General features: G+C 35.6%; 3 protein-coding genes across 3 annotated transcripts; 2 read left to right on the forward strand and 1 right to left on the reverse strand.

The window, feature by feature from the left end:
- Window positions 1-650: 650 nt before the first annotated feature.
- Window positions 651-6750, forward strand: LOC132306682 (uncharacterized). The gene is made up of 5 exons (XM_059804184.1): window positions 651-798; window positions 1282-1440; window positions 1622-1756; window positions 5738-5925; window positions 6274-6750. The coding sequence occupies exons 2-5, from the start codon at window positions 1382-1384 to the stop codon at window positions 6477-6479; spliced, it is 588 nt and encodes a 195-aa protein (XP_059660167.1). The 5' UTR covers window positions 651-798; window positions 1282-1381; the 3' UTR covers window positions 6480-6750.
- Window positions 6751-9782: 3032 nt separating this feature from the next.
- Window positions 9783-16668, forward strand: LOC132306683 (auxin-responsive protein IAA13-like). The gene is made up of 5 exons (XM_059804186.1): window positions 9783-10212; window positions 12912-13246; window positions 13684-13816; window positions 16098-16159; window positions 16244-16668. The coding sequence occupies exons 1-5, from the start codon at window positions 9896-9898 to the stop codon at window positions 16291-16293; spliced, it is 897 nt and encodes a 298-aa protein (XP_059660169.1). The 5' UTR covers window positions 9783-9895; the 3' UTR covers window positions 16294-16668.
- Window positions 16669-17889: 1221 nt separating this feature from the next.
- Window positions 17890-21392, reverse strand: LOC132309395 (MDIS1-interacting receptor like kinase 1-like). The gene is made up of 2 exons (XM_059807709.1): window positions 18725-21392; window positions 17890-18445 (listed from the first exon to the last, which is right to left on the reverse strand). Exons 1-2 carry the CDS (start codon window positions 21390-21392, stop codon window positions 18039-18041), a joined length of 3075 nt encoding a protein of 1024 aa, XP_059663692.1. The 3' UTR covers window positions 17890-18038.
- Window positions 21393-22456: the final 1064 nt, after the last annotated feature.

Raw genomic sequence — 22456 nt, forward strand, 5'->3', positions numbered from 1 at the left:
CAATTGATATAAATAAATTTTTTAAGGAGGTTATAATATAAGGAAAAAAAAATTTGGGGGTTTCTATTGGGCAAAGTTTAATAATAAGAAGGAATTAACATTTTTAAGAAAGTTATAATATAAACAAATAAAAAAAATTGAAAGTTATAATATAAGGATATACAAATTTTGGGGCCTTTATATTAGTTGGAGTGATAATAGGAAGGAAATAAATATTTTAGGAAGAATATAATATGAAGAAATAAAAAAAAAAATGGAAAATCCTTTACAAAGATTGTCATTCTCCTTGTATACATGTGTAAAAAGTTTTTTTTTCTCCCTTTTGTATGAGTTTATAATGACTAAGTTGTAATTTCCTTACATTAAAAGACTTTAATAATTTCTTATTTTGATATAAAATGATAAAAATATAAGAAATGTCATTGAAATGTAAAATATTAATTTTCATATTAATTTTATATTTTACTAAAATATTTTTTTAATTGTTTGATTTTATTAAATTAAATAAGAGTATGAAAGATATTTCATATTTTTAGAAAAAATTAAAATAATATTGGTCAAAAGCTATATTCATATGTAATTTTTTTCAAAATACAAAGGAGAAATGGAATTTAACCTTAAAATAATAAACCTCAAAGTTTGTTGATGTCAAATAATACTTCCATTTATTTTTGATTGTCTTGGCTGGAGGGTATGGTTGTACACACACAAACATATCACCAGCACAGTGTGCAACCAAAGATCAGAGAAGACGATCTTCACCAACGAACGGCGAAGAAAGGGAAAACCGAACCCTAGGTATGTATTGTTCTCCAATTCCATATATTTCTATTTATTTTTTGGATTTTTGGCTGTAACACGTGGGCTATTTTTCTAGTTTGTCGACAATCGATCAACACAAATTGGTTTTGGTTCTAATGGTAGTTCGAACATTCTCTATGAATCGATAAAGTTCTCTTGATTCTAATGAGTTCACTAGACTTAATTTAACCTACACCTTTACGCTAATAATTTTGACCTTCTTTACCCTGCTTCTCAAATGACCCAAATGATTGTAAGAAAGGAGGAACATATTTGCTATTATATTTTCTGGGTATATTGAAAGAATTTTTGAGCAGTCAGGAACGTTAAAGGAGTACTTGAAAGAAAATCTCAAACAGAGAATTTAATTGATCAGGAACAAAGTTAAGAAAAGGATTTTTTTTTTTTTTTTACATAAGTTGTGTGTGTTCACTCAACTTTCAGTAACAATTCAGTCAGTGCGTACCATTTTACTTGCAGAGTCGCAAAACGGGTGTAGCTGGGCGTAGTTTACTGTAGTACTTTCGAAGGGGACGAAGCCATTTTGGTGACTAGGTTCTTTAGGGAGCAAAGCAGAGGGATGATAGGGAGAAGAATAATCTCCTTCCTGAAGAGCACTCCAGCATCGGATGTCTCAGGGTAAGCCCTATTGTGTTCTCTTCAAGCTTATAATCAAATGAGAATAAGGACACAAAACTGTTGCATTGGTATTGTAGTTTTTTGTTGGTTAAGTATTGTTGTTTTCCTGACCATTTGATATGAGTTATGAGTTAAAATGAGCTGAATCTCACGCACCATGATTATTGCTTCTCATAAGCAGTTCGATGAAGCCAATGGAGGAGTCAAGGACCAAATCGTGGGCTCGTAAGGTGGTATCAGCCTCCTTGCTTTGCCTTACAGGTGGTGTTGCTTTGAGTGCCCTTGATGACCTTGCCATTTATCATGGTTGTAGCAGGTACGCTGCTATTTTTTGAGAGCCGTGTTTATGACAAAAAGAACATAAGATCTTGTAATTGTTTGCTAGAATGGGAATTTGATTTGATGCATTTCATTGATGCCATACTACTTTGGTTAAACGATTGATATATTCGGCTTTCTCACTTTTGTACACCTTTATGTAAGATTTCAAAGGAAATGATATTGTGAACACACAAATTTAGCTGTCTGTGTGCTCACATACTTATTTGGATCTAATTGACAATTGTTGCTCGTCTGTGTGCTCACATACTTTATTTGGATCTAATTGACAATTGTTGCTTGGGAAAAATGAAAAAATTTGATAATTGTTGTTTAGGACATATGCTAGACTTCTTGTATTGGTGATTATTTTCCTTAATCTTTGAGCATGGCTTTTAAATATGGTAAAGAATAAAAGGAATCAACAAATAAACCGGGTTTATGATATTATCTATGTATCCATACATTTACAAGCGGATGCTATTCTTTAATTTTAGGCTTGTTATGGGTGATGTTTGAGTTGGAAGATTAGTAAAAGGTTTTGTATGTTTTGAATCGTCACTGTGTCATTACTTGTCAGTCTAGTAAGTTGTATTATCTCATATGGTGAAAATTATAATTTTTCTACATTTTTCATAATTAAAGTTGTCATTGCTTTGCGCATTGGTAAAAGCTCAAACTGCCTGGTTTGAGAATGCATGCAAGTTTGATCTCAAGAGCAGTTACTTTATACAATTATCCAATGATTAGGTCTATTTCTAGGACTCTAGTCCAGCTTTCTTGCACCTTGTGTTGTGGGGCCAACATTAGGAGTAGTGATTCTCTTATTTATTTTTTGCTTTAAATCACAGTAGACAATAACTTGTGAGGCTGATGTCTATGAGAGTATGGGGTATATGTCATGGTGTACATGTTCATATGAGAAAATAAATCAAATGTTTGCGTTGTACATCAACAATAAGTCCAAATAATAAATCACTTATGTAGTTATGGTTTTTAACCCCCAAGTATTAGTGAAACCTCTTCGCCTTCCTTTCACTCTCTATTGTACTATGGTGTGGTAATCGAGAACATCAACAAATAATTATTTTTTTTTTTGGATAAATAAAGAGTATATTAGAGAGCGTTCAAACTGGGAACGGATTCCAAAAGCTGTACAAAGAAAGGTCCTAGGGACCCAAGGAACCCAAAAAATCTATGATGTCATCTAAAGATTTACAATTTTTCCCCATCACCCAACTAAAAATAGAACTAATAATAGTAAATTACAGCACCCCAATAGAAGATTCTTCCCCCTCAAAAGATCTTATATTCCGCTCCTTCCAAATATACCACCAAACACAAGGGGAGATGCCCCCCAAAAGTCCCGGGCGTGGGCCCCCACACTAAAAGCCTCTCCAATCGTCAATCAAATCCCTCAAGGATCGAGGCATGACCCACTAAATGCTGTCAGCAGGCATAAACCACAGGGCAATGCAAAAGATTGTGATCCACAGACTCTTCATCATTCTTACACAAACAACACCAGTTGACTGTGATATGGCTTCTCTTTCTCAAATTATCCAAGGTTAAAATTTTGCCCCAAACTGCAGTCCAGGCAAAGAACGCCACTTTGAGAGGAGCCTTTGAACGCCACACCGTCTTCCACGGGAAAATGGATCCATGAAACCAGGCAAGGCAGAAAAATAAAGAACGGACCTAAAAACTCCTATGAGGAGATGGCACCAAATCAAAGAATCAGACCGTCTACCATCCACCTCCTGTCTATACAACAAATCCAGCAGGCCAGAAACATCATCAAGTTCCCAATCCTGAAAGCCGCCGAAAACGCACATCTCACGTAAGCCTACTGCTATGAAGCCGATAACAGTATGCTACCATAGCATGTCTATCCACAGCTATCCTAACAAGTCTTGGGAACAAACAAGACAATGGGTGGTTGTCACACCAAGAATCCTCCCAGAACCGGACATCCTTGCCCTCCTGAACTTTGAACCTAATATGTTTAGAGAACTCATCCCAACCCTTCCGAATGCACTTCCACACTCCGATGCCAACAACATATCTAACCGGTTCTGAAGACCATCCCCCTCTCTCCTTCCCAAAGCGGCATGAAATAACCCTCCCCCATAAATGATGCCTTTTGCTACCAAATCTCCACAGCCACCTGACTTCATGGCTAACACGTGATTAGTAATTTTAAAATAAGCATCGCTTTAAACGAAGACTGGGATATCAAGAACAATTTATGGTAATAGACTTGACATAAATCAATCAAAACATGGCTAATTTGATCGGAGGTCTGTAGAATCTTCTCAGGCACTTTTTGGATTTTCATGTATTTAATGGCTTCAGGACATTGGAAACTACTAAATATAATGAAGTATAATTTTTGGATTAGTAATCTGAACTCTGAACATAGCATGTAAGCAATTATATGTGATGGCATTAAATAGCAGTTCTTATAGCCAAGGAATTTTCCATGATATGATGGATTTGAACTTCATTAGGAATTATGAGAAGGTGATGCTTTTTTTATCATTTATATCACATTGCCTTTTTTCCTTGTGAGAAAACTTCCTTCATTATTTCGAAGTTTCTTTATTACATGTGAGCCTTTTGTTTCTTATTGTTCGCAGATTTTTCTTCTTGAACTTTTAAATTGGCTATTATAATTAAATTGCTACATGAACTAAAGTACTCATCTATTTTGCTGAGATGTTCTCCTCTTTTCAAACCCACACCTAAACTTGAGTTGCAGTTCCATGTGAGCCTTTTGATTCTTACCGTTTGCAGATTTTTCTTATTGAACTTTGAAATTGGCTATTATAATTAATTTGCTACCTGAACTAAAGTTCTCATCTCTTTTGCTGAGATCTTCTTCTCTTTCCAAACCCAGGCCTAACCTTGAGTTGCAGCACATTATAAAGTTTTGTTACATTAAGTGATTCCCTATTTATTTATTGAAACTATTACAATAAAAACTATAGAACGTAACATCCATGTCCAGAAAGGTGACTGAGGTTTTAGAACATCCTCGAGAGCCTGGGCAGCCACGCAGCCAGGAACTACCATAAAGTCTTGAGATAAAACCTTGAGATTCTGGGCAGCCACGGAGCCAGGCACTACCATAAAGGCTTGAGATCGAAGTTTCTTGCCATGAGTATAAAATTATCTCAAAGTGAAACTAGCATCTTTGTTTTATTAATTTTTTTTTTTTCATTTGCAATTCAGAGAGATAGAGAGCTTCATTATAATATACTCAACATGGATGAGAGTTTTGTGACTGTTATTAGTTTTTGCCCTCTTAGAAAAATTCCATTTGAGAAAGAAAAGGGGAACCGAGCACAAGACATGTTGAGTAATTAATTTTCACACTTGCCCAGACTCATACATGTATGAGCCTTATCTCTGGCTCCCTACTATTTGGGCTTGGGTACACAAATCCTTATTTACCATTATATTTTGAGGATCATATTGTGATCCATGGCATGAGTTTCTCTCTCTCTCTCTCTGGTTAATACACATGCATGTGTCTTAACTAGTACTTGAACCTTGTATCTCCCGCACTGGTAGCAGTTTGAATTTACCATATCAGTCAAGCTAACAGCTAGTGTAAGATGAAAAAGTGTAGTGTGCTTAATTTTATAGAGCTAGACTCTTTAAGTTTTGGCTTTTAGCCTATAGCTGCCCATTAGATCTGGTGTTGAGATCCAAGAGCTTGCTTTTGTGTGCTGAAGGGGGTGGGGGAGGGGGAGGGGGAGGCAAAAGTTTGAAATTAGTACACTTACATCTCTCAGAGATAATCTTTTATGATCTCTCATCTATTGATAACTGAAGGTTTGAAAACATAAAGAACTTGATTCATCTTGAATGTCTCATAATTTATTGTTGTAACAGGGTATGTGAAATTTACATTCGAATACCATGTTTTGCATATATGTTCTACTTCCATTCATTGTTGTGGAAATTCTTTCAGCAAGGCCATGGAGAAAGCCAGTAAAAACCAGGCACTTATTGATGCTATTGGGGAGCCTATTGTGAAAGGTCCTTGGTACAATGCATCACTTGCTGTTGCTCTCAAGAGGCAATCTGTATCCTGCAAATTCCCCATTTCTGGACCACAAGGAACTGGAATCTTTCAGTTGAAGGCTGTTCATAGTGGAGGTTTGTATCATACTTCGGATTTGTATTTGGTTTCTTCCTTCTCTCTTCGTCTTTATTATTTTTAATTTTCTAGCACTTGCTAAATAATTGTGTATGTGTGTGTGTTTGTGTTTGTACGAACCTTAACCAACATTTTCAAAATTAATAGATCCAGAGATTGATTGGAATTTGTCCAATGCATAATCCTTGGTCTATGAAAAGATGACCAGTATTTTTGTAGAACTTGGGAATAAGTAGGGGAACGGGGATTTGTTGGAGGGGCAACGTAGTTAAAAATTCTATCCTAAGCCTACATTCATTATTCGCTTCATTGTTTTTTATAATCAAGAGATCTTCTTTTGTTCACAGATGACACCTGGTTTACATTTTTCCGACCACGTGACTGGGAAATCCTTGTTATGGATGCTCTCGTCCATGTTCCTGCAAATGACGATAAGCAGCAAACACTACGGATCAGTCTCTCTGACTTCCCTACTCCAGCTTGCAAGCCATGCACTGACTGCAGGTCCCAAGAATCGGATTCCAAAGGAGAAGTGAAAGTTCAACCTTGTTAGCATATAAAGAGTGTTTGATTCATTTATTCTCTTTTGCCTCAAACAGTTTTTGGTCTTCCAACATCATAAATTTTTTCGGAGAAGCTCCATATTTGATTTAATATCTTAAATAAATTTTTTGCGAGTTTTTGTACAATTACAGAGTAGGAAATGGTAAGTGACATGATTTGTGGACATGTATATTTGACATTTGAGATTGCTGTTATTACTATTATGATTGGAATGACAATAATTTAATTAATAATAGTAGTAAAGGCACATTTTATTGAAATGTGAAAGCGTTCCTAACAACAGGATGTGACAGGATGTGAATTTGAAAATGGGATTGCTTTGAAAATGGGATTGCTGTTGTTTGAAATAGGTAGTGGATTTGGATTTGATTCGAAATGAAAATTATATTATTTGGTTTGAAATAGATATTGGATATGGATTTGATTCGAAATGAAAATTATATTGTTTGGTTTGAAATAGATATTGGACTTGGATTGATTCGAAATGAAAAATATAGTCTTGGAAAGCATGATATAATGGTCCGTGATTGTCCGAGCATGTGGGATGGGGCTCTATGTGTCGGTTATGGAGTGTTCGAAGAGGTTTAATACCATCATCCCTGATACCACCATCATGAAATATATATATATATATATATATATATATATATATATGTCCCTTTTTTTATTCCGTATTACGCTTAGAACAACTCAAATAATAGTTAAAACATAGAGAACCGGCCATAATTAACTTATTTGTAAAGTCATATACTTTTTTGCACTTGTTTGAAATGCTTTAGCATATTAAGACATAATTAATAGAATATAAATCTCCTTATATTAGATACATAATCATTGTAATTGGAGTATAAATTGTGTAGTGTGAGTATTATTTATTTTTCTGATTCCTATTTACATTTGACAATTGGAGAGGAACAAAACCACAAGTCATTATTAGGCCTCAGTTTCTACCCTTTATTTCTTCTGATAGATTTCAAAATGGAAACCACTTGAGAGTGAGAGAATCACCATCCTTCAATGATTGATTGAAAGGATCAAATTAGAAGGGTGTGTACTCGACTGAATTTACTAACATAATATATTTTATTGATTATTAATGCAAAATATAAGAAAATAATGATGATATATAGGCTAGGGAGTCGGGAGATAATATATATTCTGCATATAAATATAATCCACTCTTTGGAGGAGTAAATTTATTGAAACTTATGGATTTGGATATATCCAATAGTTTTTTTCTCTAAGCTCATGTAAGGTTTGAAGAAAAAAAAAACGTCTCTCATATAGGAAAAAATAAAATAAAATTGGGAAAATTCTTTCATAATCTTACTTTTGGAGCTGAAAGACAATCAAATCTTAAAAATAATAATAATAATAATAATAATAATAATTAGTACAAATAAATCATACTTTTACCAATTTATTTTCAAATTAGTTTATTTATTTATTTATTTTTTCAACGTTACCCTTACGCCAAACTCATGGGGTCCAAGCTGCTAGAGAAAGGAAAAAAAAAAAAAAAAAAACACCTTTACAGTTTAATATGTGTATATAAATACCTAATATTTGAAAATATGTGAAAATTTCCTCCCATATTGTTTTTTTGAAAGGTCACATATTTCCAAATATTAGGTATTTATATACACATATTAAACTGTAATGGTGTTATTTTTTTGCATATTTTTATACACCAACACGTGAAAATTTCCTCCCATACGTTGACCGTCAATTTTCAACACTTTTTTTGTTATAAAAAATTTCAAAATACTCTTAATATACTCTTAAAAATTGAAATTAGTGTTTTTTTATTTTATTTTAAGGAATTTCAAAATACTCTTAATATGCTCTTAAAAATTGAAATTAGTGTTTTTTATTTTATTTTATTTTAAGGAACTTATCAATTGAAATTACTCTTAATATAACTCTAAAATAAAATAAAAACTTATCAATTTAAAAATTAAAATATATATATTATACTCCATCAAATAGTATGGAATCCAATGGGGATATTCTTTTCTTTTTCTTTTTTTTTTTCTTCTTTTTTTTTTTTTCCAATGGGGATATTCATGAAACTAAAAATCAAATTCTTATCCGTTTATATTTCCAATGTCGGTCTGTCCATGGCAAATAGCCAAACAAAGTCTTAGGATGGTTGAGGTCTCCCATTTCCATTACTACTTTTCATAGCTTTTCTGGCGCTCCACGTGTCCCCGACCCAAACCCAAAAGGTGTTGAGACTTGTGACTTTTGGTCCCACCCTTGTCGGCTTGTCGTTTGGAACACGTCCTTGTAGGCTCCACTCTTTCTTGTCTATAGTGTAGACCTACTTTTCGTATATTATCGTGATAAATGCTATACTATCTATATAATGAGAGATATTACAGTTGCACCTACTTTGTCCCTTGGTCTGCTTCATCTAAAGACCCTCAACCCCCACAACCTCAACAACAACAACAACAACAACAACAGAGAATTTGGTATCACAAATCGGTTTTTATGCCAAAATGTGATTTTCTAAAGGGATTTTATTTATTTATTTGTGTTTTTGGCTCAAAAGGAAATTTATTTAAGAATAACAAAATATAAGTCCAAAAATTAGTTAGCTTACTCACTGAAATCATATAAAAATATGTTTATGCTATGTTCGAAAGTATTAAAATATTTTAAGATGCTAAATTTAATAATATAATTACATGATATCGTCATAAACTCTAGCTGTAATAAATGTTTGTTTTGCACATTTTTCGTCTGGTGTTCATATTTTTGTGTCTATACATAAATGACATAAACTTCTCTCCCAGACGAGGTGAAACATCACAATCACTTCATTTTGGAATTCAGCGTTTTTATTGATCTGACATACATGGGTTTATACATGCAACTTGGAGAAGAAGCTCACTCCAAATATAATCTGATAACTATTTTTCCGTAGTTGAATTGCATTTTTGTACATTCAAAATAAAAAATAAAATAAAGTTTTAATTAGTAAAAAAAAATAGTAATCATGAAGATAGTATATTTGAAATTTCAAACCCTAAAGCAATCACCTTCTATAATTGAGTTTGGGACATTTTTAGTAAGGAATTGTGCTGCGCCCATTTTATCAAATTTGGATAATATCTTGAAAAGAAAATATAAAAAAAAAACAAGACATTGATGAGATGGTTGGAGTCTTGGAGAAGGAAAAGACAAAGGATGGAGGATGATGGAGTAGTAAGGCGCGGAAAGCAGACAGGTGGGGCCCACTTAATCACTACTTCCACCAGCTTCTCATTACCTTTCTTCTCTCCTTCCTGCATCTTCACACCCACCAAACAGCGTCTCTCTCTCTCTCTCTCTCTCTCTCTCTCTCCTGTTACTTTCTGGGATTATTAGGCACTGGTACTGAATTCAACAACTGGGTCAATGTCGACGGTGTCAAAGGAGGATAACATGGTCTTCTCATCCGAGGTTTCTTCATCATACCCAGATGAGTCTGAGCTTCAATTAGGTCTTGGGTTGAGTCTAGGTGGTGGTGGTGGTGTTTTGAAGTCTAAACAAGTTCCAACTCCATGGGGTCAGTTTGGTAGGATATTGACTGCTAAAGATTTCCCTTCTGTGGTTACTAAAGCTTCTTCTTCTTCATCATCATCTTCATCATCTTCTTCTGTGACCAAAGCTAATGTCTCTTCTGGTACCAAGAGAGCTGCTGATTCTGTGCCATCACCTGCAAATGGTGCCAGGTAAAATAATTCATTCATACCCTTTTTTTTATTTTGTTGTTAATTTCTGCTAATATTCTTTACTGTGGTGTATGTGTGTGCATATATGTGTTATTTATTTATTTTATGTTTGTGTGACTTTGATTTGATGATTTTGGATGGGTTTTCTTTTTCCCCCTTGTTTGGGTCTTTTTCTGTTGTTTTAGTTTTGTTCAACTCTGTCAATTAAATTTTGAATTGGGTTGCTTTAATTATATTCTTTACTTTTTGGTTATGCAATTTTGGATTTAAGGAATCTGATGCTTCAAACAAATGTGCTTTTGTTTCATTTTTTGTGTTCTTTTTTCTTTATTCTCTGCTTTTTAACTCTAAATGTGTTTGGAATATCAAACATCTATACTGGGGCTATACTACATAGAAGTTTTATCCCATAATTGCCTGATGCATGTTGGACAGGGGACTGTATATGTGATGTATCAAGGGAATAAGTTGGGTGCTGATAGAGGCCTGATTAGCTTGTTAGCTCTTAAAGAAAGGAAAATTAGAAAAAAAGCTAGTAATATCTATGACAAAAGAACAACCACAAACCAGTATTAACATGAAAAACTTTTGGTTATAATGCAAAAAAAATGGGGACAACTCGGAGAGAGAATTTGCCATGTCTCTTTAAATATTAGGCAGACTTGCAAAATGAGAGGTTGCTCGGTCATCAGTGGTCATTCTTTGTAGGTTGCTATGTGCAAGATGCAATTGAATAAAAAAACTGTTGGTTTCATTGTCTTGGAGGTGGAAATCTGTTTGGGTACCAATTTAGATTGTTGGTGACAAATGGTATTGTAATGTGCATTGAAGCCTTGTTGACGCTGTTTTGCTCATGTTTAATATCTGTTTTCACCATCACTGTTGGCACCCTTGTTCCAACATCACAATTTTAAAATTTAGTAGGAATGATTCTTCTCTAATAAGTTAATTACTTTACTTGCAATTCAAGGAGAATTTATTGGGTAAATGGGGGTACCAACAATGTAGTACCCTCGTCCAATAGACGTTCACCATTTGTCTTGTTAATAAGAAATAATCTCTCACTATTGGACGGGGATACTACATTATTGGTACCCTAGGGAGCCCAATATTTTCTTCAATTCAAGTTTGCAATGGCCCACGTGCATGAAAGGGTGCTGATGTTATATTAAAAAATGACTGGAGTTCCTGGCACTTGATTCTGACAATACTGAATCTATTACAATTTTTTTTTTTTTTTGTTTTGTTTTGGATATGAGGGTTCTCTTATATTTCTTCAAGTATAGTGTCTATACCATTGCTCCAATTTAGGGTTAATGTCTTGATACTTTTAGATGGCAAAGATTGTTGTTTGGTTGTGAAGTTTCCTAATTCTTCCCTCATTTTGACATGGGGTTCTCATGGCTTGGCTCCCTGTGGGAAATTGTGTCAGCCAAAATAGAGTTAGACCATGGATGAACGACGTGTGCTTGCATAACACAAATGTCGTAGTTCGTGTCATTGCACTTCCCTTGTCAATTTCAACCAGAGGTTTTCGTTGGACCGTTGGAGCTTAGCTCCATTGTTTGTTTGTTGTCCTTTTGTATGCCATCAATTATGTAATTTAAGCAATGCTTTGCAGGCTTTTGTAGAAGTTAGCTTCCCTAAAGACATCTAGGAAGCACACACACTCCTCTAGGGATACTGAGGCCGTGTCCGACTTGGTCAGGCAAGGGACACAGTCAGTGATGTGTCTGACACGGATAGAAGTGTCTTGGAATTTGAATTTTTTTTTCCTGCTTGGACACGACGGGTACACGTCTGGACATTTTCAAGACATGTTGGGTAGTTTTGTAATTATGTTTTTTTGAAAAACGAGGTTCCAATGTAATTGTAATGTTAAAACGTATTATGAGTTAATTAGAAAAGTAATATAAAGTTTTAGGAAAAAAAAACATCCATCTAGTTTCAAGCTGTAAATTAGTAATTACATTCGGCAAAAATCATTTTTGTGTGTATAATAATATATTATATCATTATTATTTTACGTATCCCTGCTGTGTCCCATTTTTTAAAATTTGTCGTATCATTGCATCCGTATTGTGTGGTACCCATACTCCGTGTCCGTATCTGTGCTTGAATCAACATCAAGTGATATTTCAATAACCTTCCATATTAGAATGGATGCTAGTGGTCCTTTGTTAAAAATGATAGGAAACTAGTGTTTGAATTTGTATTTTGGGTTTAAATTTGTTTATGCATGGCATTGGTCCTGTGACTTTGAAATGTTTATAACTGTGAACTAAGGGATGTTTCTGGTAATTATCTGCCATGAGTATACCAAGAAGTCAATGTCATTACGAATAATAGACCTTTTGGAAATTTCAAAATCAATCCTTTTTATGGCATTGGTTCTCTTTGTGACTACACTATTAGATAGTTAACAATTTTTTTGGCATCATTTAGGCATCTTTAGACCATCTGTTACCCTTGTACTTTCTTGGTACCCTTGCCTGATTACCATCTAATCATGTGTACTCCATCACTAGCTTCGTTAGCCTCAGTGATACTCTTTCATCCACAAAACCACAAGTTGGGTCTTCTTGTTTTTTATGGAACATTATATTGCTGAGATGACTGTCTATTCACATGACATTTATTTGATAATCCAATGTGATTGACTTTCTTTTTTTTTTTAAATTGCAATTTGATGCATGAAGCAATCAGGTTGTTGGATGGCCTCCTATAAGAGCTTATAGAATGAACAGCTTGGTTAACCAAACAAAATCACCACCCTCTGAAGAATTTAACTCAACAACTGAGAAAAGTAAAAGCAAGGATGGTTTGGTAGACATGACTAACAATGGCAGCAAAAAGAACATTAACAATGGTAAGGAAAAAGGACTCTTCAAGACTTCCCCGTTTGTGAAGGTGAATATGGATGGAATCCTGATTGGAAGAAAGGTAGATCTGAATGCTCATAGCTGCTATGAGACCTTAGCGCAAACATTGGAAGAAATGTTTTGTAAATCAACATCAAACCTCAGCGCAAGACGTGAGTTACTTTTTCTCCTTCCTAGCTTGATCTCAAAATTAATTCAGATTATTGTTTATTTTCTTTCCATTACATTATGTTTCTAAATCCCCCCCCCCCCCCCCCCCCCCCCCCCAAAAAAAAAAAAAAAAAAAAAAAAGGCGCTATTCAACATTGATTTTATGCAGTCAAAAGCTTGGTCATTCAAATATAATTTGCATGAGTTGTGACCATGAAATAGGGGTTTTCATGTTCAAGGATGCCACTATTATCTTCTGTATAAGCTTTGGCATGCTATGAGCTTTGGCTGATTCTGAAAGTTGGTCAATCTAATCTCTTATGTTGGAGAGTTAAATAATTAGAAAGATTGCCTAAAAGCTTGGTTTTCTAGCTTGTCTTTGATGTAGTTGTTGCTTATACCATTCGGTGAATGATCGTCATATTATCTGTGTGTCTAGGATCAAGCATAGAGGAGGACTATATGATAGAAAAAACTGGAGCCTCAAAACTATTGGATGGATCATCTGGGTTTGTGCTCACCTATGAAGACAAAGAGGGAGACTGGATGCTTGTTGGAGATGTTCCTTGGGGGTATATATCTTCCTTCATTGATTATTAACATTATACAAAATATATCAATTTTTTTTTTGAATAGATAATAAAATGTTTTGCTTCAGTGTTTGCCATCACATGATATGCATATATAATTTTATACTTTTTAGTTTCAAACCTAGACATCAAGTCCTAATCCATATAATAAAGCAAATGTTGCATGTGTAGTAGTGATGTAGGATTTACCAAGAAAGACTGATTTGATGTTATCTGCATGCATCTGTAGCATTGCAGGTCTTTAAAGTAGGAAGAAGGTAGAATTGCTTGTTGGGTTCTAGTTCTTTACTTTTAATATAAATGCAAATCTGTCAAAGTATTTTCTTCCCTAAAAGAATACTATTGTACTTTGCTCTTAAACTTTCTGAAACCTACAACATACACAAACTATTCATATTGACGTAAAAGAAAGCTACAGAATAACAAATAAAAAATTGTATGTATAATGCTCATAACATCTCAAATTTGATATAAAAAGAGATCAGTTTTGAGAGTTTAATGATAGTTTCTGTTTGCCAATTATAGATATATCTTTGTTCACTTTTATATGTCAATGTATTAAGTTGTTTCTTCTATTCAGTGATATTAAAATTGAAGGTCTGGAAATGACTCAGAACTGGTCACTAAAACTAAAATAAATCTATAGTCTGACTCTCTAACAGTTAATAATCGTGATAGACACACTAAATATATCAACTTACAAAATTATTAAGCATTAAATTTTTCTGACTTGCTTAAACTTTTTAACTCAAAATGCAAGCAAAACCGGATAGAACATATCTATTTAATAAGATGTTCAACATTTTCGCAGACAATATGCTTATGTCTACAAACTCTACTTTAATGAAAAAGACAAAAAAAAACAACATATTCTTTAATTTAAATATTAAGTAAAATATTGGTGACACATACAAATCATTCCATACATCTAATTGGTTAGAATTTAATCGGCCGAAACTGTCATATATAAAAAATCCATTATATTTCATGTCAAATTTTGCAAATATATATATATATATAAGGAGTCAAGGATAGGGTTTTTTTTTGGTCAAAAAATTGTTGCGTATTAAAGGATGGAATTATTAATTATCCATTATGAAACTAGGTTAGCTCAACTCAACAAAGCCTCTTCCCAACTACTTGGGGTTGACTACAAGTCCTATTTTCCATTCCGCTCTATCGACCATAGGCTTAGTCAACCACATGCTATCATATCTTTCCTTACTAACTCAACCATGTTAGTTTTGATCTTCTCCTTCCCCTAGCATCCCCCTCAATATGAATGTAAATCTATAGTACTGCAATTTGTTACCATATATGTTAGTGCTTTGCAAATATACATCCTTAAACCATTTGTTCGTATTAAAGTTTCCCTACGAGACCAACTGGTGAGAATGTCACTTCCATTTGTGTCCTTGAAGTGCTCAAGGACCCATGTAGTCAAACATGTCTATGGAAATGCAGAATCAATCTTATTTTATTTTGTTGGTTGGCTGTTTCCTTTACCTGATTTCCTGAACCCCCTTAGGGCTTAATGCTGGTGATAATTGGTCTACTTAATGTAATGCCTTGATTATACAGGATCCAAATCCCTGACTTCAATTATCCCATCAACAAAGAATTACATGATTTATGACGAAAACATAGCAGCAACTCATCAGAAATATAATTATTACTACTATTATACTAATTGATAACATCAACAATCGGCTAAGTTCTTGGACGAACCATATTATAGGTTGTTTTAAACAAACCCTTGAGATTTCTTAGGGAATTTCATTTCAAACCTTTTCACGTCTTACTGCAATCCCCACGCCGTCATAAACCTTAAACTGCAAAACACTCTGAATCCTCCTCTCTCACCCATAATTCCTTTTTTCTGTTTTAGTGTTTGGTGAACTTCTGTGTGTTTTAGGCTTTCTTCCCCTGGAAAGATGCATCTTTTTGTTCTAAATCTGAAGTGGGGGGAAAGAAGTAATAAGGTTAATCTGTTAGTAATGTCTATGCTTTATACCTTCACATTGAAAAAGGAAAAACAAAGGATGATGTATTCCACCCACTGGGTATGAACTAAGAAAAGTAAAAAGAAGAAGAAGAAAATAAAAGAACACGATTTTTGTTTTGCCCAGTTTTGCCATCTCATACTACCTTTTTAGCTTTCTTTTAGAAGTTCAGGTTTTCTGCTATTGGGATCTTGACTTGAGGTCATTTTCTTATTTCCTTTGGTTTTGACTATCACATTGCTCTTGTGATTCATATTCAGGATGTTTCTTAGCTCCGTAAAAAGGCTTAGAATCATGAAGACATCTGAGGCTAATGGACTTGGTATGTAACCGCGTAACTAACATTGTAATTGTACTTTAAATGCTGCATATATCTTGATATATTTTGTTTTCTATTACCCTGCAGCTCCAAGGTTTCAAGAAAGTAATAGGAGACAAAGAAGTAAGCCCATCTAGATTACATTCCCACCTTTTCATAAAGGTGAATACAACCCATTACTTGATGGGTGAAATACAAAAGAAAAGAGAGTGAACAAATGATGAAAGCATTTTATAAAGTAACGACTGGTTATTCGTGGGTCATTTGTATGTTTTTGGTCTTTCCTGTATATGCTATTATATCTTTCGCATCTGGGAGAGCTGGCATTTTGTCCTGAAGCTAAAAAGCACTTCAGTTTTGTGTCATATATACATCCTTCATTCGGAGTTGTTTACCGATTTTATAACTATGGTAGTGCTTAATCAATATGGTTATGAGTTTGCTGCACCCCAAAATGGATTCATTTGATCCTTGTTAATGGAAAGAAAGATGCATGGTTTGTGCTTTTGAAACTGTCCAAATGGTGCTATTAACTGCTGTTATTATTATTATTATTATTATTTTTTTTATTTTTCCTTCTCTTCTTCCTAGTTGGTACTCACACACACGTCTCTTCTGAGACTTGAACCTTGACCTCTCTTTGGGTAGTAAGAGGCTGATACCGCTAGGTCACTGGCCCGTTGGTTCTTTTTATTTTTCTCTTTCAATTTTTACTTTGGGAATATCTGATATACCTAATAGCTTTTACTTGATGGAAGTACATGGTTCCTTAATTTACATTGATTATTGATCAAGCTATTATTGCAATCTTTGCCAATTAATAGCATTTTTTTCACTTTCGAAATTTGGTAATGATGAGGTGAACAATAGAAGGATAACCATTGACAATTTATCACAGCTGATCTCCTCTGCAATGTAAATTTTCTACATTGCTGGATGTTTTTACATGAATTTGATTGTACAATTTCGGACAATGGACTCATATTCCTGAGTCAATAATCATCTGGACAGTGCTGTTGGAAGCCTGGAGTTGATATGAGTTGATCGTGCAGGAGACTGTGGAAAGCCAAATGGTGTCATGATTATTTAAAACCAATAAATTGGACAGATGGATGGTACAAACTATTATGAAGTTGACCCGAAAACGGGGTTGTGTGAAATTATTTGACCTATTTTTCTGGTGCTTGGTGTGGAACCAGTTTTAGGACTCTTTTGTAATCCCGTATATAAGATTGTTTAAGGGTTCGAGTGTGGAAGGGGAGAGCACTAATTTCTATGTGAAATCTTTCATTGGATTTTTATTGTGGACCATGGTTCGCAGTTGCGGTATCGGTCGCGGTGTAATAGATTCGGGCGAATATCGGTATAAACCGGCCGAACCAGTCAGTTCATGGAGGTGTGTGCGGTATCAGACCCTTGAAAAAGGGTTACGAACCGGCCGATACGGCAAATCACGTGGTGGACATAGGTTTTACGTTAAACTATGTAAATGTTAATGTTCTTTGTGTGGTTATGTTTGCTGTTCTTTGTGTGGTTATGTTTGCTTTTTTGTCGATTTTTTGATTGGTTCTTAGTTCGTTGCTTTTGTTGTACAACTGCCATTCTTCTGGAAGTTATGACATGGAAAAGTGATGAGAGCTGAAATTGTGTGATTATACTTGCTTTTTGTGATGAGGTTCTAGTGTGTATTCCTAAATTGATATCTTTGCTTTTTAGCACAAAAAGATGAAACATTATTTGCAAGAGGAATCCATGTACCCTCTAAAATATTGACACAACCAACTCGGACAATGATTACAAATATAACAAATAAGCTATTACATACAACAGAAGAATTAAACAAAATGATGGTGCGGCCTTGAAGAAACTTTTGGTTTTGTTCTTATAGAAGGCCATTTAGAGGTGATGTGCTAAAGATTGGCTGATCTTTGTTAGTAATGTCTGTGACATTGTTGCTACTGCTTTTTCTTCGAGGCTTTGCCTCTTGAAGCATTGTTATAACATCCCTCATTGAAGGTCTGTCCTTGGGGAGTTTGGCTGTACAGAGCATAGCTATCTGCAGTACCAAGAGCATCTCTTCTTGAACATATCTGCAATTTCCTACACTGGGATCTAGTGCTTCCTCTAATGCCTTGTTATATTGAATCTTTCTTCTAATCCATTCAACAATCTCAACAGACTCTCCGAACTCGGGGTCTAGTGGCCGTTTTCCGGTGAGAAGCTCCATCAGGACAACTCCATAGCTGTAGATATCACTCTTCTCGTCGACCTTCAAAGTGTATCCGTATTCTGCCAAGATATCATTAAATCATTAGTTATTAGTCAAATCCGTCTTCAACTAGATCTAATCTGTTTCGTAATTTAGAATCAGCAAGAAATTCAGATTTTGAAAAGTTGATCTATTGAATAGAATGCTGAATTATTCCTCTGCATTTGCTGCATTTGTTGAATCTATACTTTTTAGTTTTTAACAGACTAAATTATCTAACAAATTGATTAGTGTTTCTTCAGTTAAAAACAGAACATTGATAGAATGATGGTAGATTGATCAAAAAGCTAGTAACTCACCAGGGGCTATGTATCCATAGGATCCAGCAACCTTTGAAACTGTCTCATTCTTCTTAATCATCATCCTTGCCAACCCGAAATCAGCAATCCTTGCCTCAAGGTTTGCATCAAGCAGGATGTTGTTTGGTTTGACATCGCGGTGGATGACAGGAGGGTGACAATCATGGTGGAGGTACGCTAGCCCTTGAGCGACTCCAACTGCTATGTTGTACCGCGACACCCAGTCTACCAGCAACCTCCCTGCTTGTTTGCCATGTAAAGCTTCTCCCAGGCTCCCATTCTGCATATACTCGTAAAGTATCATTGCGTCGGTATTGTTATGAAGAAATCCCAGTAGCCGTACAATGTTCCGATGCCTTAACCTCCCCAAGAGGTCCACCTCCCCAACAAGATCATCGCTGCTGCTTCCCATTTCGACATCTGTCCCTGCTCTCCACAGCTTCTTGACAGCTACAACCGTGTTGGATCTCTGCATATCGGCCTTATAAACAATCCCTGTCGCTCCCATTCCAATCACATTCGATTCCTTGATGGAGGCTAGAATGTCACTGCTCGTAAATCCAAGCCTCTGGAATGCCATTAGTCTCCAAGGAAACTCTCCTTTGCCCATTTCAAATCTGTCTCCATAGCAACTTCCAATTGCATACCATCTTTTGTATAGAGACCAGGCTGCAAAAACTGTGATTACAATAACCAACAGTGATGAAATGCCGATGAACCAACCAGCAATGACGTGTTTTGCATGCAAGCCCCTATGCTTCGACGCATATGCTGCATTTTGAGAGCATGGAGGGAGCATGCCACCACAAAGACCGGCATTGCCCACGAGATCATCTGGATTTATTGTTCTGAGAATACCATTTGCAGGCACAGGTCCCTCCAGCTTGTTGTAAGAGACATTAAGCATTTCTAAGGCCGGAGAGTCGCCAAAATTTGCTGCTATCCCACCGGTTAGAGAATTGTTGGATAGATCAAGAATGGCTAAGGTGGGCATCATTGCAATCGCTTCTGGGATTGGCCCGGTCAATTGGTTGTTTCGAAGATTCAATTTTACCAATTTTTCACAGGAAGCAATGCTTGCTGGAATGCTTCCAGTGAAATGGTTTGATGAGAGATCAAGCACAGAAAGTGAGGGACAGTCCTGGAACTGATCTGGGATTTCGCCTTCCAAGTTATTGTTTGAGGCCATAAAGCTTTGCAGATTGGGAATGGACAAAATGGAGGAAGGGAGAGAAGATTGGAGGCGATTTCCGGAGAGATCAATGAAAGAAAGTGATGTAGAAGAAGAAATGTCATCTGGGATTTGGCCAGTGAGGTTATTGTTTGCCAATTCCAGCCTCTGAAGCTTCCCAAGTTTGCCAAACCCTACTGGGATTGTCCCAGAAAGAAGATTGTTTTGAAGCCGAACACGAACCAGCGACATACATTTTGATAAACCAGTAGGAATAGAACCAGAGAAAGCATTGTTGAATAGGATGAGCTTAGTGAGATTCCCTCCACTGCACAAGCTGGCCGGGATTTCACAAGAGAATGAATTGGACGATAAGTCCAACCACTGCAACGATGAATTCTGGCCAAGATCACTCGGCAAAGGACCTGACAAGGAATTGTTCCACAGCTCAAACACCTCTAGTTGTGTCAACTGTCCAAGTTCACGAGGAACTGAACCGGACAGGTGGTTGCACATCAGATTCAGGAGCTGCAAATTCTTCAACTGAGATATCTCAGCTGGAATCTCTCCTGACAACAGATTATCTGAGAGATCCAGCATCTCTAACGAAGTAATGTTGCCGATTTCTGGAGGAATCTTGCCTTCAAAATTGTTCTTATACAAGAAAACTGTACTTAGTACCTTCAGTCTCCCCAATTCAGCTGGAATTGAGCCACCAAGATTGCCAAATGCCAAGTCTAGGTACTTGAGACTCGTGAGATTTCCAAATGTACTTGGGATTTTGCCTTCAAACTCATTGTACCCAAGAACCATACTCTCTAATGCTGCAAGCCGGCCTAGCTCTGGAGGTATTTGGCCTGTCAGATTGTTCCCGGAAAGGCCAAGAAACTTCAACTTCCCCAAGTTCCCGAAAGACTTGGGAATTGAACCTTCAAAGAAGTTCCCTCTGAGATCTAGGCTCTCAAGCAAAGTTGCATTCCCCAAATCCTCAGGAAGATAGCCCGAGAAGTTGTTGCTCGAGGCATTCAGCCTCGTGAGGGCAACCGCCCTTCCAAGCCCCACCGGGAAGCTCTCAATGAATAAATTTTGGCTCACATCAATGGCTCTCAGTGCAGTGAGATTGGACAGAGATTTTGGCAATGGCGATGAGAACACATTGCAGCATAAATTGAGAGAAGTGAGACTTTGTAGCCTTTGAATGTCACTTGACACAACCCCACTAAGATTCATGTGGGAGAGATCAAGCTTCGAAACATCACCATTGGAGTTGCACCACACTCCAGTCCAATTACAATGAACTGAAATGTTACCAACCCCATTGTTGGGCACTTTCCAATTTTGAAGCTGGCCTAATGGATCAATCAGACTCGCTTTTATCGATAGCAAAATCGATGCTTCGTTGGTGAAAACAGCTTTCTCTACCACTTCAGAGAGGCAACCAATGTAACAGTAGAAGAAGAAGAAGAAGAAGAAGAAGAGGTCTTGGAAGTACTTCATATTGTTCTTCTTGAGTTCCCTTGGTTCAAACACTCAATTTTCGACCATTTTCGGTCTCGAAACAGTGGGTAGGAGAGAGAGTGATGAGAAAGTGTGTGTGTGTTATATGTGAAGTATTGGAGAGAAGATTGGTTGATTAGCAATTAATTGTGATTTTAAGTACATTATATTATTTAATGGGGATTAATTTTTTTTTTTTTTTTTGGAGAGCTCGTGAGATCTTGGGTTCTGCAACAGCTGTTAATATGCAAGTAGTGACCGAAAAGTTTGGACTTATTGAAAGTCACTCCGACATTAAACATGGTGAGAATGTGTTGTAAATAATGATACATTTTTTCTTCTTTCTTCTTCCTCTGTTATAGATAGTCAACTGTGAAGTAAGCAATAATGATCAAATTCTTGTTTGTTTGCTTTCATTTCATTTTTCAAGTGATAGTTCTATTATTATATTGATTATAGCTAGCAAGATTGAATGGTATAAGAATATATATATATATATCTGTTGTTGCAGTAAGTCATTGGGATCAATGTACCATACATACCCTCAAACTGGTCAAATTTCAATTAATCAATCACATTTGTACTGCTGGAATATGAAGAACTGTGAAGTTGTGGTTTGAATTTTGTTGTGCTTTGGAAAATAGGTTTTACGTGGGACGTGAATTCGGGTTGTAGACTCTCTTATAGTCCAGTATACAAGATTGTGTAGGGTTTGGAGTGTGATATGAGAGAATACTGAAAGCCATTTGAGATAGGCTTTTTAATTGTATATATAACAAAATTTTTATCTGATTTTCACCGTGGACATAAACTTTTTACTAAATCATATAAGTTTTTATGTTATGTATGTGGTGCATGTTTATTGTTTTGATAATTTGTTGATTTATTCTTGATTCCTGGTGTTTGTAGTTACAAATTTTACATGAAAAAATATTAGACAAAAATTTCTTGGAGTATTTAGAAAATGTAACTAGTTGACTGGAATTGAGATGGAGGAGTTGATTTATTGGGTAAATGTTGCATCTATGTTTCAATGAATGTCTATTACAAATGCGTTTTGGACT

Source organism: Cornus florida, unplaced genomic scaffold (assembly GCF_030987335.1).
Source record: "Cornus florida cultivar Cherokee Brave unplaced genomic scaffold, ASM3098733v1 CherokeeBrave_3.0.0_Hap2_Chr05, whole genome shotgun sequence".
NCBI classification, from domain to species: Eukaryota; Viridiplantae; Streptophyta; class Magnoliopsida; order Cornales; family Cornaceae; genus Cornus; species Cornus florida.

Bases quoted from the DNA above. Each gene is read 5' to 3' on its own strand.
- LOC132306682 (XM_059804184.1), top strand. From the start codon at position 1,382: ATGATAGGGAGAAGAATAATCTCCTTCCTGAAGAGCACTCCAGCATCG. The intron at 1,441-1,621 runs GTAAGCCCTATT...TCTCATAAGCAG, and splicing joins CCAGCATCGGATGTCTCAGG to TTCGATGAAGCCAATGGAGG. The intron at 1,757-5,737 runs GTACGCTGCTAT...AAATTCTTTCAG, and splicing joins ATTTATCATGGTTGTAGCAG to CAAGGCCATGGAGAAAGCCA.
- LOC132306683 (XM_059804186.1), top strand. From the start codon at position 9,896: ATGTCGACGGTGTCAAAGGAGGATAACATGGTCTTCTCATCCGAGGTT. The intron at 10,213-12,911 runs GTAAAATAATTC...TGATGCATGAAG, and splicing joins TCACCTGCAAATGGTGCCAG to CAATCAGGTTGTTGGATGGC. The intron at 16,160-16,243 runs GTATGTAACCGC...ATTACCCTGCAG, and splicing joins ATCTGAGGCTAATGGACTTG to CTCCAAGGTTTCAAGAAAGT.
- LOC132309395 (XM_059807709.1), bottom strand. From the start codon at position 21,392: ATGAAGTACTTCCAAGACCTCTTCTTCTTCTTCTTCTTCTTCTTCTAC. The intron at 18,446-18,724 runs GTGAGTTACTAG...ATATCTTGGCAG, and splicing joins CTATGGATACATAGCCCCTG to AATACGGATACACTTTGAAG.